The sequence below is a fragment of the Rhyacophila brunnea genome, unplaced genomic scaffold, assembly GCF_057557595.1.
Source record: "Rhyacophila brunnea isolate RB1 unplaced genomic scaffold, BYU_Rbru_1.0 scaffold_9, whole genome shotgun sequence".
Lineage (NCBI taxonomy): Eukaryota > Metazoa > Arthropoda > Insecta > Trichoptera > Rhyacophilidae > Rhyacophila > Rhyacophila brunnea.
This window is the reverse complement of record NW_028233361.1, coordinates 5,591,427-5,611,804: the sequence shown is the minus strand read 5'-3', so window position 1 is coordinate 5,611,804 and position 20,378 is coordinate 5,591,427. Positions and strand designations below refer to the sequence as shown.

Genomic DNA, 20,378 nt, shown 5'->3' with positions numbered 1-20,378 from the left:
CATTCCGAGCCCTCCCTTTAGATACATTTTGTTGATTTTTACAACGTTTTTATTAGCTCGTATTCTTATTTTTCCGGTGGTTGTTTATCCAGTACAAATCTTGCAATCGATTTTTAACTAACTTCCCGACTAGCTAGACATTTGAAACTTTTAGAATATATCAGAACACGATGCCAATGCATTCTTTTAATACTTTTAACCATCTTTAAGCAGAATTGAATTCATTTTCAGTTAATTATGTTTTGTATGAAAAGGTCTTTCGGAAGAAATCCGTAATCAAATCCACTATTATTGGTAGCTAGGGGTCCGGGGTCCTAGCAACTAGATAATTAATATATACGTGCGTTACTATGGAAATCAATATGAAATATCAAAATGACATTTCAGTATTATTTCTATCAAGTACAATTTTATTTTTTTGATCGTTTAAGCTAGTCAAGTCAAGTTTATATGATTCAACCAGTGACGTCCCAAGACAAAATGCCGCCCCTAGGCAGCGCTAAAACGCCTCCCCATTTTATATACCGTATTTTTCATAATCCTTTCATGACTCCAATATCTAAGAAATGTGTTGTATGGATACATTACTAACAATACCTATAGGTACCTACCACTCAATCTAATTTAAATACCATTTCTGCTTCAATAGACAAATATTGCGAGTCCACGGTTTCAGAAAAAATATTTTGATAAATTTTAAATTAAGTACGTAAATATGTACCTACCAGGGATTCCAATCCCGGGATCCCGAGCTATTTTCGATATCTATGAATCCTGGGATTGATAAACATAATCCCAAAACTTTCGGGATTGATTTTTTTTTCAATTTTTATGGAAAATAAAATAAAAACAAAAATACGAGTATAACAGAAAAAATAATTTTAATAGCAAATAACTGCATTAGAAATAAACTGAGTTTGAATGAAGTTTGATTTGTGTAAGTTGCCGATTCATTTTATTTTTTCACACAAATAAATAAAAATGAGAAAGTTTGGAAAAAAAACAAGGCTTAGCACTATTAACAAAGTAATTCCACCATGATTTCATACATTTTACGGTAGTTTCATATTTGGCCGACTAATTAGATTTATGAAGCGGAAAGGCCATAAGTAGGTACACCATGATTTGCTTTACTATTTTAAATCTCGCTAACCCATTCATTAAGTTTTCACTATCAGAAACAGCAATCTCATATTAAATGCACATTATTATTTATATTACAATATTATTTACTCCATTAAACTTATGTACTTCCAAGATTGAATGTATACAATATTAACAATAAATGTCTTAAATAGTATAAATTCTACTACATTTATTTTTGAACGATTTTGTCAATGTTATTTGTAAATATAAAAATTAACAATCGAAAAAAATACTAATTCCGGGACCAGTCCCGGGATCCCTGGATTGTCAAATTGTAATCTCGAAATCCTGGGATCAGAATTTTGGCTCGGGATTGGATTCCCTAGTACCTACCTATAATTCAAATGTAATTGCAAATCTGCGCATGTCATTGCTGATCACCAAGGACGCGACGTCCAAGGACAACGGAAGTAAACTAGACATCGCGAACCCGACAAAAAATACAGTCCTGTTAAGCCATTTATAGTAATTAATACACTTTGTTTCCAACCAGTGAACTGATTTTTTTAATTTCCGTTACTAAGTTTAGGCAGGTATTTCTATATATAGGTACCTAATGATTCTCCTTGATTTTCCGCCCTTCGGGTAACTGCCGCCACCAAGCGACGCTCAATTTGCCTACCCCCACGGGACGTCACTGGATTCAACAGAAAATTTAAAAACGTTGTACATAAAAAGTTCTTTTTATCTTGTAATTGTTTTCTTTATAAGTACTCGATATAGGTTACACAAATCACAATAAATTATTATTCTAGAAAACTATTTAAATCTTTAAAAACAGAGCAGTGGTGTACAATAGGTTTTGACTATTAAAACGCATATTTCATCAATAATTACTATGAAAATATAATCGGAAAACACGTCACTGGTACTTCTGTCAAACTAATAGGAGATTAATTAACTATTGTTTTTATTCAACGAAAAATTGACAAGATTAAAGAATGTAACATTCTAATTATTAAACACACATAATTTTGAAAACACTTCTGAGAAAATATATTACAACCAATAGAAAAAATCTTTTTGAAAAAAGTAAAGCACCCGCAGGAATCGAACCCGCATCTCTCGGGTATCGCGCCCACCCACATTGACCAATATGCCACTATGAAAGCGCTTCAGTGAGTATTAAAAGCCATTAGTTAAACTTTGTCACAATTAAGTATGACTCCTTTAGCAAAGTGGTCTATGTGCTTGGGCGCGATACCCGAGAGATGCAGGTTCGATTCCTGCGGGGTGTCTTACTTTTTTCAAAAAGATTTTTTGGTATTGTTCGGTTATCAGGAATACAGCGGAAAACACATTTTGAAAATAGCCGATAAACTGGATTATTTGTTAGGTTAACCTAACCAAACATAACCTGACCTAACCTAACCTAACCTAAACTAACCCAAACTAACAAATAATCCAGTATATCGGGTATTTTAAAAATGTGTTTTCCGCTGTATTCCTGATAACCGAACAGTACCGATTTTTTCTATTGGTTACAATAATATTTTCTCAAAAGTCTATTCAAAAGTATGTACTTATGTATAATATGAGATTGATTGTCATTTGTTTTCTAAATCTTACAGCCCGGAAAGTGATGGATGTGAGTTCAAATCCTATTCGGCAAACACATTTATCTAATATGTAGTTACGTTACTGAGGTTATATAATGTTTGAGACTTTGACGGTTGTTTATTATCGTAATAGATTTTTGGTTTGTTACCGCGTGCTCTTCCTCCTTATTTCCTCAACGTTTCAGGCTCGTTGCAGAGGCCATTCATAAGATAAATCTTTTACCGTTGCTGAGGTTTGCGTCTTCAATAAATAATGTTGCATTCTTAAGAGCATACATAAGTGAAACGGCAAATAATTCTCAACAGTAGGTGGAACGAAATTTCGCGGTCATCGCCAATAGGAGACTGACAGTCGAGGTGTGAGCACGTCAATTTGTTTTGTGATTTGCGTCGGAGGAATATATTTTTAAATCGTGTAAAGATGACTAAAAAACGTCCCGCATGTACTTGAAAAAGAAAACATGTCAATGAATACACTATTATTATTACGAATATAATAATAAACATAACATTAAAAACATCGCATCGCCTAGTCACGATCTTTTTAGACCATGCCTCAGCTGAAGTATAACCTTAAATCATGTGTATTATGTATCCATTGAATAAAAAATACTAACTCGTCATTAACATTTTAAATAATCGTTTTCTTTTCCATGTTTGCAGGGGTCGCAAAATCGCGGGAGATATTGAAGTCGGTAAGCGGAAAATTTTATTCCGGTCAGCTGTCGGCAATCATCGGACCTTCGGGAGCCGGAAAGAGCAGCCTTCTCAATGCGTTGTCAGGATATAGGTAATTAATTACAAGTATGCATCAATTTCTATTTAACATTTTACCTTCCTTATTGCTAACTGTATTATTTTTGTACCAACGACGGTAGGTACTTCAGTGAAACGGCAAATAATTTTCAACTATAGGTGCGACGAAATTTCGGACTGGCTGGCAATCGGAGAGTGAAAGTCGAGCTGTGAACACGTCAATTTGTTTTGTGATGGCGACGGGGGAATTAATTCTTAAATCGTGGAAAGATGACTAAAAAACGTTACCCATTTACTTTTTATGACAAATTATGTTTTGTTCTGCACGCGTCATTTGCACGATCGTTTTAGACGGTGCCCCAGCTGAAGTATAGCCTTAAATAACGAGAGGGAACCGTACAACATTTTGGTTGATCGGCTTTCGGAAACGTTTAGGCTGGCCGCGCACTAGGCAGCCAATTTATGATCTTCGTATTTGTATTAAAATGTATTCAAGCGAACGCACTAGGCAGCCAAATATCGTCGGCTGCCTATTGCGCGGCCTGGTAGAGTTAGCAGCAGTGACGTCCCGTGGGGGTAGGCAGATCGAGCATCGCTTGGGGGCGGCAGTTACTCGAAGGGCGGCAAACCGAAAAGAATCATTAGGTATAATATAGAAATAGTTACATAAACTTAGTAATAACGGAAATATCTCTCCATTAAAAGCATTCAGCTCACTGGTTGGAATACAGCAAGACTGTATTTTTTTGTCGGGTTTGCGATGTCTAGTTTACTTCCATTGTTCTTGGACGTCACGTCCTTGATGACCATAAATGTATGACACATGGAGATTTGCGAATTTGAAATATAGGAAGGTACATAGGTACTTACATAATAATTAATTTTTCCAAATATTTTTGCTAGCCACTCGCGAGTTTTGAAAGTTGTCAGGTGTATATTTAAATGTATCTGAAACCGTGGACTAGCAATATTGTCTATTGAAGGAAAGATGGCACTTAAATTAGATTTACTGGTATAAATTATATTTTGTTAGTTCTAATGTATCCATACACCATATTTCTTAGATATTGGAGTCATGAAAGGATGATAAAAAATACCGTATAAAAAGGGCGGCATTTTGGCGCTGCCTAGGGGCGCTATTTTGTCTAGGGTCGTCACTGGTTGGCAGCCAGAACAAAAACAATATTTTGTAAGTTGGTGGATTGAGAAGCGTAATATGTCATGGTACAAGTCAAAGATAAGACATGTCATAATAAAATTCAAATGAGACGTAATTTCGGATGCAATGCTCTGTCCACGCAGCCGTTAGAGTTGGAACGCTCCTTCGAGAGGTAAAGGAACTATACAGTGACATAAGATAATAATATTATATTCTGACGTTTTATGTGACCATTTGAAACCTAAAAACAAACCAAAATCTAACACTACCTAGGGAATGGGACAACTGGACGCCGGGACAATTGGGCGCCGCACTGTCGAATGGAATAAATATACGTTCGTTTCGATTTTATACAGAGAGTAGAGAGGAATTTTAATCAGTTTCTATCTATTACTTAAGTAGTAGTTTTAATTCATTTTGCTGTTAATATAATGTTTTTTTTTATTGCGGATTGAGAATTATCATGCCTGAGGCTTTATATAAAAATAAAAGAACTCTCTTCTCGTTGGAACTTAAACATAATATGCACAATAATTAAAATCATTATTTACGTGTGCATATTTAAATTCTCACCAAGTATTAAATAATAATATAATAGTTTAAATATAAATAATAATATTAAATATGTATTTTGAAAGTACGAATAATTCTATAAATAACTTCTATTCATTCGATTGCGTAGCGTCCAGTTGTTCCGGCGCCAAATCGTCATAGACCCCACTACCTACCGTAACCTTAAGATAAGTAGTGTGTTCTGATATTTACCTAGGTAGGTACCTAGTATTCATTTTTCCATTAAATGGTCGGCATAACTAATACACAAGTACTAACATTACATAATAACAAAATTATGTCAAGAGGTTGCAAAATATTTAATAAGTACCTACTTATCTAGTGGGAATGGGAGTTTTTAGCGCAAACCATTCTTATTATAAAGTTCAAGTTGCTGAAAACCGTTATGTCGTTGAGATGAATGTCAGAAAGTCATTTCAACTTCGTTTATGACCGCCCATTCACTTGAAACTAAAAATATTATTTCGTTTACACTTAGCGGCCTCGGCAACCGGACAAAACAGGACGTGAATAAACAGAACATAAACAGATTGCCACAAAAATGATGCTTGTGCAAACATTAGCGTTCTCTATATTTTTATAAGGAGTCGAATCATGGACCCTGAAGGCAAGGGAGCGGAAGGCAATTGATGCCTTTGAGATGTGGTATTGGCGGAGCACAAGACGAACCAGTCAATCATCCAGAAATTGCAGATAAAAGAATGGTTCTCGACAATATGTCTGAGACGAATTCTACAGTTTTTTGGACATATTGTCCGGCGCGGACCGGACAACCTGGAGAGAATGGTGGTTTTGGGTGGCCTCCAGGGAAGGAGAAGCAGAACGATGACAAAACAGAACATTTTTTTCTTTTATTTTGTTAACTGTCAATTCATGGTGGAACTGTATTGTATTGTTGTTTTAATTAAATACGCAATTTTTTTGTAGTACTTATTCCACTTTTAATCAATAGATTAGGACCGGTTTCGTCCGCCTCAGAGGGACATTTTCAACTTGAAAGTTGAAAGTTCACAAGTTTTTTTTCAACTTTCAAGTTGAAAATGTCCCTCTGAGGCGGACGAAGCCGGTCCTAATCTATTGATTAAAAGTGGAATAAGTACTACAAAAAAATTGCGCTTTATTAAATTAAAACAACAATAAAACAGAACCTGAAAAAACAGAACAGCCAGTTATTTTTTTTTTAAATATTAAACAACAATTTGCGCGCGTTTTTCATATTTATAAGTACCTATATACATATATAAAAAAACTTGATGTCGCCATACCAAATTCATTATACGTATTAATTAATAATATTTTCTTTGAATATTACGTATTAAATTTGTATATATATATTATTCTGGATTCAAGTTATTTCCTCAATGTAAAACTGTCTTGCGTTTAAAAGTTCTCAAGTATCTACATTGTACACGATTGATAGTGATTGAAGTTTAATGATATTTCAACTTCTTCCTACATACGAGTACCTAGTATTCGAAAAATTTCAATGTCAAATTAATGATTGATGTTTAAGAGGACGCTCTACAGAATCGGCCTTGAGAATTGAAAATATGATTTTTTTACATGTGGTCCATAATAACTGGTCTACTAGTTAATATAAAAAGGTTGCCGCCAATGTTTGTCTCAATAAACTCCCTACAAGTGAAGCTTGTGAAGTGAAGCTATGGGGTGACCAAAAAATAGTACTTTCTAATAAAATTTATTTTCTAATAAATTTACTAATAACATTTAATGTTACTAAATTCAATATGTTTATCAGTTCTTTGGTGGGAAGTATTGCAACTGATATGATGGATATGATAACTTTTTTGATTATGTGTTGGCCACGATATAAACTTAATAATATATTAATAACTTTTTAACCTGAAATTGTCCGACAACTAAACATACGAAGGATGTTGACATACATATCAACCTACATTTTTATTTCATGTGCTATCCAAAAAACATTACTAATGAATAGTGCTTATTTGTAATGTTTAGGACCTACATATTAAAAATAATAGGTATTGTTTAATTCTAATGCATATTTTTTAAAACGTAGAATTTACTGTCTGCCTATAAAAAGAAAGTGACTTTTTATTGCCTGCGCAACTTCACTTTTATACTAGTGAAACAAGTGGTAGGTAAAGCAAATGGGCGAAATTATATATTATATTAAGAGTGCCTAAAAATAATTATTAACATACAGTCACTAGACACATTATTTTTTTATTAATCCATCGGACTGGCGGGCATATAAAAAATGACTATAAAAAATGACTGTCGCTAGAAAAAGTGTCTGACAGGGCTGCCGACGCAATTAATTATATTGTACTTTTTAAATTTAATTTATAATATATTTTATTTAAGTTTTGTGCATCTTATGCCGGGTCCACACTGGCGCAAAACAATGTCGCGCGACAACCTCGATAAATTTTACGATAATTATCATAATGGCTTAAAAATTTTTACGATAATTATCATACTTATCGTAAAATTTAACGAGGTTGCCGGCAACATGTTGCCAATTTGGACCCGGCATAATATCCACTGTGGTTCACGTAGTGGCATGTACCTGTTTTTCTGGGGTCAACTAATTCAAAAAGTAAACACCCATAATAGAATTTTTCCAGTTTTGGTTGCATTATATTCCAACTCATTTCCGATATTATTAATGGAAATTTCTCGGTGTACATAGTAAACAAACCTACGAATAAAAAAAGACAGTAAGGAACACAGTGATTCATCGCAGTAAAAACTGGCAACCAAAATGGATTATATAATATATTCCATCGTATTATTTTCTCGAAATCATAAAGATACTATAATAGTATTTGAGTATCAACCTATGTTCAATTTGAATTGGGTTATAATAATAATATACCCGTAGATATATCAATAGTATGTTTGCCACGATATCCACCCAAGTTATCAGTATGTACTTGCACAGGTTTGATTAAAAACTATGATGAAATTAACATTTTACAAATATTATATTATTTTGACAGCCCTGTTTTCTGATCAGCGGACACGTGCAGGTGGTGTTTATCAAATAATAATGTAAGATTGTCCACAATTATAATCATAATAATAATGTAGAAGGTCGACAATAGTAATAATACTAATAATAATGTTTTTTTTTTAAATAAAATCTCCGATGATTAGTGATTTTTGCCAAAAGATCGATTTAAAGTAACGTGCGTACGACGCCGAGGTCGATTTCATACTAAATTATATTTGAATACGGAGCTCTTCAGCCGCCCCTTAAACTGTATACCTACATTAATAACGTCAGAAGTAGTGTCCATATTATGACATGGAATACAGGGATTTTTTGGGGAGTTTTTGGTTTAATTAATCAATTAATAAACTCAATAAAGACATATAAAGAGAATGATAGGTAAGTAATGTATGCATTCAATGTAAAATAATTATATACAAGTGTATGGCCCCCACATGCTGAAGCGGGCCCCCAGGCCAGGATCTTTGACGGGCCTGCCTATTTATTGCCATGGTTAAAGGCAGTCTGATGTTCTACAATAGTGATTCCCAAATTCTACACGTGAATTATCATTTAAGTATATCAATCATTATACCATATTAAATTACATTGCACAAATCATATTTAGGTAACCATTTTTAAATTTTCCACAGGCGAATTTTTTAAAACTATTAGAGCAAATTTGTGATTTGTTTTTATCTCACTTAGCCGGTCAACCCGTTACACCGAGCCCCTCCTATGTCAGGGCTCCAAGGCTAGGGCCCTGTCAGCCCTCCCTTTGTAGGGGCCATGTACAAGTGTCACTCATTGCTTGAGAGAAATGTAGGATGCATCTTCTGGGAATGTCCTGAAATGTGTATGGAAAGGGAAGAGATACTCAAGTCGATGCTGAACCAGCTGTTGCGCCTATCACGCCATCCGATCTGGTCGCCAGTTTTTAATTAGCAGTATTTGTATGTTTATTTTTTTTGTTAGTTCTCGATGCACCTCTCTTTCATGCGCATGTTTTATTAAATAAGTCAATTTACTCACTTGAGAGAGTGGCAACCTCAGTCTTGGGTAACTACTCCTGAAACATGCCCAGGCATAAAAAAAACACACCAAACGCAGGGCCTCGTGATACGCTCGATTGAAACCGAGCATCGTCGTGGTTGGTATGGTGGGGATTGTGTTGTTGTTGTTAACTTATTCTCTGTATAGGTCCATAATTATTTATGATGATTGCTGTTCTTTAGTTGGTCTGTACTTTAAGATTATAGGACTATGACCTGGGGTATTTAGTTTAAGATTACCGGGGTGCAAAGGGCCAATGATCAGCCATGGTCGTATGTGAATACATCTTAGGATATTATAAACATAATAAAATTCAGATTTGAATATTAATTTCCAGATCCCATGGTATGACCGGTGAATTATTAGCGGAAGGAAGACCCAGAGACAGAAATGAGTTCCACAAAAGATCTTGTTACATCACGCAAAATGATCTTCTTCAGCCATTGCTGACAGTTGGAGAACTCATGGCACTCGCAGCGGCCCTCAAGATGCCTGCCGGATCTAACTCGAGGAGGCGGCGTGACACCGTGGAGACCATTCTCAAGAATCTCAGCCTGGCTGACCACGAGCACACCAGAACTGAACATTTGTCAGGAGGACAGAAAAAAAGGTGATGTACCTATGTCAACACCCACGTTATTTTATGTGTAAAACATTTAGAATGGTATAAGTCACATCTCTTATTGGTCATTCCCTCATTATTAAGGATCGTGACCACCTTTAAATTCTGTCATATTCTGAGCGACCAAGACTTTCCATCCATCTCGATCTTCTGCTTCTCTTAGGGCAGAGTGAAGGTTGCCCCCAGTAAACTCCTTCACTTGGTCACTGCAGTCCGCCGAAACCCTTAATCTGCGTCGTCTTCCCTGCAGGCAATCGAAAACCACCAGTCTCTTGCGGTCTGCCTTGAACAATATGTCCAAAAAACTGCAGAATGCATCTCAAACATATTATCGTCGAGCGCAGGGTTCAAAATAGAAAAATATAGTTTACTCAAATATAAATATTATCTTCTAGCGTTTAGATTACAGTATGTAAGCATACCTAAAAGAAAGTCAGTCGGATAAAGCCGCAGATAGAGGGGACCCGGACCCAAATCCCCCCCCTACCTGTTATCAGCAAATATATGAAGATGTCAATGATTTTTTCTCAATTTTAGGAGACATACATTTTTAAAACTCGATATACGTTATTTTATCTGTTGATGGTATCAAGTCAGATTTATTGCGTTTACTTAGTTATAAATATAATTACAGATTATCAATTGCTTTGGAATTGGTGAATAACCCGCCAATTTTCTTCTTGGATGAGCCCACCAGTGGGCTGGATCAAGTGACATCAGCCAACTGTGTCAGACTACTGCGCAGTCTGGCAAGACAGGGCCGGACCGTCATATGTACGATTCACCAACCTTCAGCATTTATATTTGAACAGTTTGATCAGGTAAACCCAATAAAATTATTTTTGTAGGAACTTACTTTATATTCTTCCTACAGTCTTCATATTTAGACACTGGAAGACATTTTTTTAAATCTGAGAACCACAATTTTGATACCAAAAAAATCTGTGAAATAATAATGTTTAGCCTACATAATTTTAATCGGAATCAAAGAAATATAACTTTAAAGAATGTAATTTAACACTGCCATAATATATTTAGGTTATTATTAATTTTGTTTGGTTGGTATCCAATTAAAATCTTCTAAAAAAAATAAAAAATACCCCATCTGTTGGCACTACTCTGATACAAGCTAGTTTATGGTTTTCTTTATTTTACAAAGCAGATTTACATTTGTATTATATTGAATTGCATGTCACTAGATGTCTCTAATACCTACTGCACTGCTCCTTAAAAATACATTTTAACCGGTTCTATTTCTTCAGCGAATTATCTCGCCTTATGAGGCCGTGATCGACAGGCCGCACATAGAAATTTCGCGAGTTATCTCGCTCGACTTTAGACTCAAATAATTACTAGCCACTGTCGATTGATGTGCATAATCTAAAAAATAAAACACGCAGTGACATTTGGTTGAATAATTATGAAATACTAAGCCACAAATTATCGGTATTACAGCCATTGTAGTAAGAGCTTCGCTTTACATTTAACGTGTGCCGTTAAAAACCTGCAGCCTATCTTTTGCCATAGTAATATCGTGAAGCATAGAAAAGGTTAAAGAGCGGATATCTAAATTTAAAACATAGTACGGCACATTTTTTTCAAAAATGTGTTTGATTGTATTTTCACATACGCAATCTTAGTACACATGTCTGTATTATCTAAAAATTACTTCATATTCGAGATATTCAACATTCCGAAACCTAATAACTACACCTTGCCACTGGTTATAAATGTATTATACGGTATCCAATAAAAACAATTTCAAAACCAAGTAGGAACAGTTGCTGGGTTATAATTTTGGGTTGCGGCCACACTGTTATTCGGTGTAGACTTTTTGTTTCATGCAGTATAATATTGACAACTATTGTCCGGCAACTTCATCTTGGCTACGTGGCAAATCTGTGAACTACGTACAGCTAATCGAATTTCCGGTTTCAAATTAGGAACGCCTCCAAATTTTTCATTACATTTTTGACACTTCGTATTGGACGCATCTATCAATTTACGTAATTTGAAGCTTTTTATGTTCAAAAGATGTCTAAAACAATACGAAATGGTATTCGAATTATTATCAGTAAACTTTTGATTTATTGCGAAGAAGAAAAAGAGTCGTATTTAAAAGGCGAGATTATACAATACTTTCAACAAGCCCATTTTACGGGTTCCTGTCATGTCAGGTATGTCAAAATTCAGTGTTGTAATACTAGAAATATTTCCCCAAATACTGGAAATTATGTTTGTATATTATAAAGTTATGTGTATCGTAATCTATTTTATTAATATTTTTAGACGTACAATAATTAAGTATAAAATATCATTAGTTAGTTAATGAATTATCCTATTTTTTCCTAATTATTTTCTAAATTTTTAAACCGATAAGTAAGTACATATTGTTTTAAAATTTATGTAAGGTGGATATAATTTAATTTATAGAAAATTATTTTCACAGTATGTGTTTCTACAACAATTTTACTAAAAATACGATATAAAGACATCATTTGTAAATTATAAAACATGTGATTGGGTCATCAATATAATATTGAATATGTTATATCTTTCACTTCTACTTTTTTACTCATAATTTGTGTTCTAGTTATTTAATTAATAAATACCTGCAGCAATATTATCAGTTAATGTGGGTTCAATGATACATTTCCTTCCAAATTCAATAATTACGCTGTATTAATTAACTTAATATAATAGTAATAATTAAGAGGTGAAATTATTTGAAAAAAAAATTCTATTGATATTTATTGAACAATAATTAGACTTATAAATTAATGTACTTATAAACTTACTGAGAATAGAATTGATATAAACTTAAAACCTAATTTCGCGGGATATGTTTTCTCAAAAAATGACAACACTGTGAAATATTCTATACGCGATAAGAGCGACTTCCTGTTGTTGCCTAAATAATGTTGTCGTACAGTACATGCACATTGTTTTCACACTGCAATATAATAAATACTAGTATATTATATTAAATATAGTATATTTCTATTGATAAGTCTTAAGTTAATTTAGCTCAAAAATGCTTTTAATTTCTTATTATTACAGTTCCTTGTAAATTATTTCTTGAATTAAATAATACTACTAATGACATCTATGTACTAAATGTATTACCTATTTAAAATTATTAAAATTAAAATTATTCTATCAAGGTTTCGAATCAAATATAATATGTACATATTATTTTCAATTTGGGCATCCATTAATTCTCGTATATTTGATCAGGCTCAAAATGACCGGAGTGCCGTTTCGGTTCGTGAAATCGGTGAAATTATCTCTCCGTGAAAAAATTATTTTGACCGTCTGAACTAGGGAGGACATTAAATTTGTAATAGAAAATCTAACACATTTATTTTTATAAAATACACATAAAATTTGATAGCTATGTAAATATCTTTAGAAAAAAGAAAATTGTCGAGCGCTCCGGTTCGTAAACTTTTCCATTTCGAGCGCTTTATTTGATATCATATTGATAATTAGTATAGGTCAAAAAACAGTACAAACATTGTTTTATGATGATTATGGGTATGGGATTCATAAAAACATGTTTTTTGGTTTTCCTGAACATATTTCATTTTGTACCCTGCTTGGGGTTTGAATTTTGATAGTCGAAAGACAGAACATTTTATAAATCTCCTGTTCTGATTCTCAAAATTATGAAAATAAGGCTCGTTTTGTTGCTCCGGTTAAAATATTTTGAAAGGCTATTATTAAATCCATGTATAATATATACAATTTTAGGTATACGTGTTAGCACAAGGAATGTGTATATACCAAGGAGGACCATCAGCATTAGTACCATTTCTATCTTCAGTTGGACTGCCATGCCCAAGACACCACAATCCTGCAGATTTTGGTATGTTAAGAAAAAAAAAAAAATTGATTGTATTAAAAGAAAATTAAATACATTTGAAAAAATCTTTATAAATCATGGTTTTGTGGGATCTAAATACAACGATGGCCGAGTGGTTACCACTTCGGCTTATAATGTAGAGGGTTCCAGGTTCAAATGCCGGATCTGGCAAAATTAATATATTATTTTTCAATCTGTGTTTTGAACTAGAGTATGGTCCTAATAGGTTGAGCAAGTGGCTAACATCAATTACTAATAAAAAAAAATCTTTTAATACAACCTTCATCCTGTCACAAAGGTTAGATCTGACAAAAAAAACAGTAAGGTAAAAACAATAAGCTGCGAGGGTTGCTCTTCACCGTTCGTAGTCTCCCTATTGCCGTTTCACGCCTGCTTACATCTCCGGCTCGTCTTTATCCTGGATTAAATATTAAATAGAATAAAGACAATGTAGAAATACAAATGTCCATTATATAGTATTAATAATTGTAACAGATCAGAATCCCAATAGTACTGTGAGGATTTAGATAAGTCTGCAGAAAATAGTACAAAAAAAGACATGTAATATGCAGTCAACCAGTGGCAAAGGGTGGAGGTAGGCTGTTGTGATCCTACATAAATAGTACACACTAAACTTTGTCAGTCAAATGTATTTGTTTTCTAATTAACTATTTTTTTATTCAACGAATAATTCACAAGATTTAAGAATGTAACATTCCAATTATTGAACATAGATAATATTGAAAACAGTTCCTCAATTTGGAAAGCGCTTCAGTAAATATTAAAAAGCCAATAGTTAAAATTTATCGCAATTAAGTATGACTCCTTTAGCATAGTGGGCTATGTACATGGGCGCGATACCCGAGAAATGCAGATTCGATTCCTGCAGTGTCTTACTTTTTTCAAAAAGATTTTTTCTATTAGTTATAATACATTTTCTCAGAAGTTTTTTGAAAAATATGTATGTTCATTATTTTTGTTTTCAATTTCAATGTTTTAAATTCAGATAAACCCTGCCTAATCCATGCCATAGTGGATTTAGTCAATAAATATTTTATAGATGGAAGAATATTTTTATCTATTATGGTTTGGTTTAGGCAGAGCTTAATGAATTTAAAAAAACTAACACCATCTGTAATATCTATTATTAATTCAACGAAAACAAACAAGGATGACTGAAAAAGTGTGCTCGATTTTTGTTGGATTGCCCACAGCGTTTGGTAACAAACTAACCAGCACCATCTACAAATTGTATTCTTGGTTCAGTGAAAACAAATAAGTATGACTGACAATGTTTACTGTGCACTATTTGTGTGGGATCTTAACAGCCTACCTCCACCCCTCGCCACAGCTGGTTACACATGTATAATAAGTAAAAATTTATTTTTAGCACAGTGATTTCATTACATTTATGTATTACCACTGGCGAAGGGTGGAGGTAGGCTGTTAAGATCCGCCATAAATAGTGCACACTAAACTTTGTTGGTCATACGTATTTGTTTTAAGACTTCAATTTACAGATGGTGTTGGTTAGTTTTTAAAATTTAATTAAACCTTGCAAAAACCAAGCCATAATAGATAATAGTCAAGAAATACTCGTTCATCTATAAAAGATCTAAAATTATGCAATTAAATCATATATAACTTTGAATATTTCATAGATGGAATAATATTTTTATCTATTATAGTTTTGTTCAGGCAGGGCTTAATGAATTTAAAAAAATGAAGCAACAACATGTGTAATATGTATTTTTAATCCAACGAAAACAAATAATTAGTATGAATTAAAAAGTGTGCACAATTTTTTCATATCGCCCAAAATATACCAAAACTATTATGGTTCGGTTAGGCAGGGTTTAATTGATTTATAAAAACTTACCAATACCATCTGTAAATTGTACTCTTATTTCAATAAAAACGAATACGTATGACTAACAAAGTTTAATGTGCACTATTTATAGGGGATCTTAACAGCCTACCTCCACCCTTCGCCACTGTGTATTACATTCTCACATAATACGATTATGAATTTAATTATGATTTCATTGCACTGTTAAATTACGGTATCTCAATTATTATTGATTTATTTAATTTAATACATAAACCACTAGAGACCGACAAGTTTAACGTGAGGCTCTCCGGCAACACGACAGCTATGCAGCGGAGCCTCACTTTAAACTTGGCGGTCTCTACACAAAAAATACATATTCATTATGTTTATTTTGTTTTTATTTTTACAGTTATAGAGGCCACAGAAGATGTTGAAAACATTACAAAACTATCAGACGTTATGCAGAACGGTAAATTGTATCAAGTCACAAAAGGCTCCGATGAAATAACAGAGGCCAAACCGATAAAGGAAAGAGAAAAAATAGTTAAGGAATGTAACGGTCATAATCAACTCGACAACGTGCAATTCCAAAGACGAGGCTCTAACTTGTCAACGTTATCTCAAATATCTAATATTAGTTCTACAATGGCTTGGATGAAAATGAGACGACTCTCCACGGATTCCGATATAGAGTATGCAACTTCAGGATTCACGCAATTTAAATTTTTGCTATTGCGGATGATGATACAGCTCGGAAGAAACAAAATAGGTATAAAATCAATGAGTTATCTTTAGGTATAACATAATCACCACTGTCTAAGCACATTAGGATAATAATATGTGTAGGAGTCATGGTGTGGTGTATGAAGAGGTCGAGATTTTGGTGGTTGCGCCTTTGGATTGAGGAGCGAGTTTTATTTGCAGCGTAAACAGTTGGTACAAGAGTATGTTACAGTAGTTATGTTACAATACTTATGATACTGTTCCGAGGTCCGAATCTCAGTAGAATGAGATGTTGTGCGGAGCGATATAGGGAGTGAGATTCTAACAGGCCGGGATATTTGAGTGACATTCCAATGAATTATGATCCGCTATTTATTGACGTACTCACAATCAAAATAATGTTATGAAAGGAATATTTAGGAAATAATTATTATAATTGAGTCAGCAACTATAAATGGAGTTTGCGTCATCGGATATAGCTGACTTTGTGGAAAAATAGATATTGCGGAAATAGTAACTGCAGCAAGCTATTTACTGAGTTTACCATAATTGGACACTACGGAAAATGGATGTTTAATATCGCCGATCAATATGCTGACACGGATTGAGTTGTTTGTCCCAATATATTATGTACTCTGCCAACTGTTTAATACGACTGATTATTTTCTGAAAGACTATTCTTTAGTTACATATTTTGGTGGTCATTTGGACCTTTTTTATGATTACAACTTTAATAACGTGGCTGTCATCGAATTCCTGTAACCCAGATCTCAATAATTATAATATTATTTATTAAATATTCATTTTTCATGTACAATCAGTCAGTACCTATATATAATATGATTTTGTAATACTATGAGATAGCGGATCTGCAATTTCATAACATTACGAATTAATGATATTTCAAAATATTATTTCATAGTGTAAATATGAATAAATAGCGGGTCAGAATCGATTGGACATCTCACTCGATTACAAGTATCCGTCAAAGACACAACGCACCGAACTACCGTCATATTTCTTATAATGCATCGAATATACCATTGTAGTTATTTGAAATAGTAAATAAACTCTCGCCTCCTCCATCATGACGAACAACTACTACCATATCTCATCTGCAATACCTATCCTCCGTCGAACAAAAAGAATACCACATGTATAAAAGAATATCTACAATAATACAAAATAAACATAGATTAAATGGTGTTATATTCTTTTAGCAGTATAGGTGACTCATTTAGGAGTTGGTATCGTTGCTTTCAAATGACAATAACACCGTGCCAAAGTGATTTTGTTCGTGGTCGCAATGCCAGACTTTCACCGTTCCGACTACTTAAGTCAGTTTCAATAAGATGTGATAGAAATGGTAGGATAATGCATTTTTAATTTTAATTTGAATTTGAAACTTAATTGATGTCTAATTACAAAAAGCGACAAGTCCACAATTCAATATTTTCGGGAAACAACGTTTTTATGTTTCAAGCTTCAATTATTTGCTTTAACGTGAGATTATTTTTTCCGTTGTATTCTATGTCGAAATATGTCGAAATTAGCACCAAATGGCAATTTGTTTCAGCCGATAAACTCTTAAATGTAATAAATATAGGCAAAATAAAATTGGATGTAGCGCTACTTGTACCTCACTTTTTGATTTCTTCCGCATAAGGCACATATTTCCGTGGCACTGTCATGAGTTTACCAGATGCTACAGAATGGGAGATGCCCTTTTCAATATTGAATGTTCCCTTATAGGTTGACTAAAACACTCGCGAAATCAACCAAGCTTTAAATATTATGAAACACGGACTTGGCGCTTTTTGTAATAAATCGAGACTTAAAATATTTTTTTCGTAGGGTTATGTCGCGTTTTGGAATTTATAGATCAATACATATTGTGTAAAATTATACAAAGAATACGTACGTATTTTTTTCTCGATTTTGACCAAATGTGGACTTATCGCTTTTTGGAATTAGACGCCTCGAGATATGCAAGACTCCTTTCACATTCATGTTAACGATCCATCAAGAATTATTATCAATGAAAATAATTAATAATATTATTTGTATTTATGTATGTATTGAAGACCAACAATAGAAAAAAATAAAATTGTAAAATATGTTTTAGGTATATGGATACAAACTTTACATCACCTTGTATGTGGAGTGCTCATTGGACTATGTTTTTATGGAACAGCAAATGATGGTAGACAGATGTTTAACCATCTAAAGTTTTGCATTGGAATCACAATATTCTTTGCCTACACGCAAATTATGGTACCGGTATTACTGTGTAAGTCAACAAACAATATCTGACCATTTATTTACAAATTCAAATATAATTTTGTATACCCAATTTTGACAACAGCATACTAGCATGTTTACACTCGATTGTGTTTAAGAAAAAGGGCTTAACCCTCAGAGAACAAATTTTACTCCTGCAAAACTCCGGCAAAAAACGTTTTTTAAGTGATTTTAGTTTAATATTTTTTTTAAAACAGCCACAGACATTGGGTGCATGATGATTGATGATTTGGTGTAATATATTTTCGATCTAATAATAATTAAAGAAGTTATTACAGAAAAATCATTAAAATTGAGGATAAATGCTTTTTTTATAAATTAAAAATTAATTAATCTCATTTAAAACCTGAATTTATATAATAATTCGGCATTTGTGTCTTACTTCCTTTTTATAGAACGTGTATTTAGTTGTATACATTGCTAATATCTAATAAAAGCACTTCTCGAAAAATCGAGGGTTACGCCCTTTTTCCTAAACACAGTCGGATATGTATGGATTAATTGCTGACAGTACTTATTATCACGAACATAACAATAAAATGTACATGTAAACACGTATTATCGTACAAGTTGCAAGATTACATGCATGGATTAAAAAAGCTCAGCGGCTTCTGAATTTTCTCGCGATAGTTAGAACTTGTGCGATATCTGCGCCTGCAGAGTAGAACAATAGTGGCAAGCCTGCCGGAAAAAATACTAACTACACTGAGTATTTTGATTTTTACAAATTTTCATAACCTATTAAATAGTACCATACAAAGACAACAATGCGTCTCACTTACGCCTGAAGAATGAGATTAGCGAGACAGTTATTATCGCGATAGTTTAATTTACACACTATTGGTGCCAGTAAATCCGTGCACATTTACAGGTGCTGTAAAGCATAAAGAAATTTCTTAATACCTCTTACAAGCACGGCTCATATTCCATATCAGAACCAGCAATTGAATCATATAGTTCCTATATGCTAAGTCCACTATGATTCAAAATAATTGAGATAATGATGACATTTTGTACTACCGGTAGCTTTCCACAACAATAAAATGTTTTTCATATGATTTTGGCTGGTTTTAAATCTTTGCATATCATGTGAAATTGTATATAGAATATGCAAATATAATTTTGCTGGATTTTAACCATATGTGAAGTTCTTGTTTATGGAAATAGACATCTCAATTTATTAGTCTATACTCTATGTTCTTTGAACGCTATACCTACATAATTTTAATTCTAATCCATATATATATTACCATTTTTTTCTAGTTCCTATGGAAGTAAAACTGGTTAAGAAAGAATACTTTAACAGATGGTATGGCCTGGTACCATATTATGCAGCCCTCACCGTATCCAAATTACCTCTGCAGATTTTACTTAACGTAGTATTCTGTAGTATTGTTTACTATATGTGGGGACTGCCGGCAGAGGTTGTAAGATTCTCAGTATTTTGTCTGGTTGGAAATATGATCTCCCTGTGCGCTGAAGGACTCGGTCTGTCTATAGGATCACATTTCAGTGTTACCGTAAGTGACTATATTGTAATTAATATTTTTACTCATAAAATGTACTGCTTAAAAAATTAAAACAAAAATCCAAGGTTTTGTGAAAGTACAATAGAATAAATACATTTAATGTGGTTATAAATATTTGTCCAGTGATTATCCACTCGCGAATAATAAAATTCTAGTATGGTGAAAAATACTGATTAAGAGACATAAATAAAGCAAAAATGATTTTCAATATTGCTGCAAATTTATTCGTCAAATTCATGTACATATGAAAAAAAAAATGACGTGTTGGAAAGTATTCA

The 20,378-nt window shown here is 33.3% G+C and overlaps 1 protein-coding gene across 7 annotated transcripts in view; it reads left to right on the top strand.

Moving 5' to 3' along the window:
- LOC147063196 (ATP-binding cassette subfamily G member 4) overlaps positions 1 to 20,378 on the top strand; it is an 87,678-nt gene that overhangs the window by 63,624 nt on the left and 3,676 nt on the right. For 4 of the 7 annotated variants that reach the window (XM_085959459.1, XM_085959458.1, XM_085959456.1 and 1 more), the window contains exons 4-10: positions 3,369 to 3,495; positions 9,567 to 9,839; positions 10,486 to 10,672; positions 13,605 to 13,719; positions 15,957 to 16,316; positions 18,396 to 18,560; positions 19,835 to 20,091. In XM_085959459.1, the coding sequence (XP_085815585.1) occupies positions 3,369 to 3,495; positions 9,567 to 9,839; positions 10,486 to 10,672; positions 13,605 to 13,719; positions 15,957 to 16,316; positions 18,396 to 18,560; positions 19,835 to 20,091 (1,484 nt within the window). Of the gene's footprint in view, positions 1 to 3,368; positions 3,510 to 9,566; positions 9,840 to 10,485; positions 10,673 to 13,604; positions 13,720 to 15,956; positions 16,317 to 18,395; positions 18,561 to 19,834; positions 20,092 to 20,378 lie in introns of all 7 variants that reach the window. The other 3 variants (XM_085959462.1, XM_085959460.1, XM_085959461.1) reach the window with 1 other exon arrangement.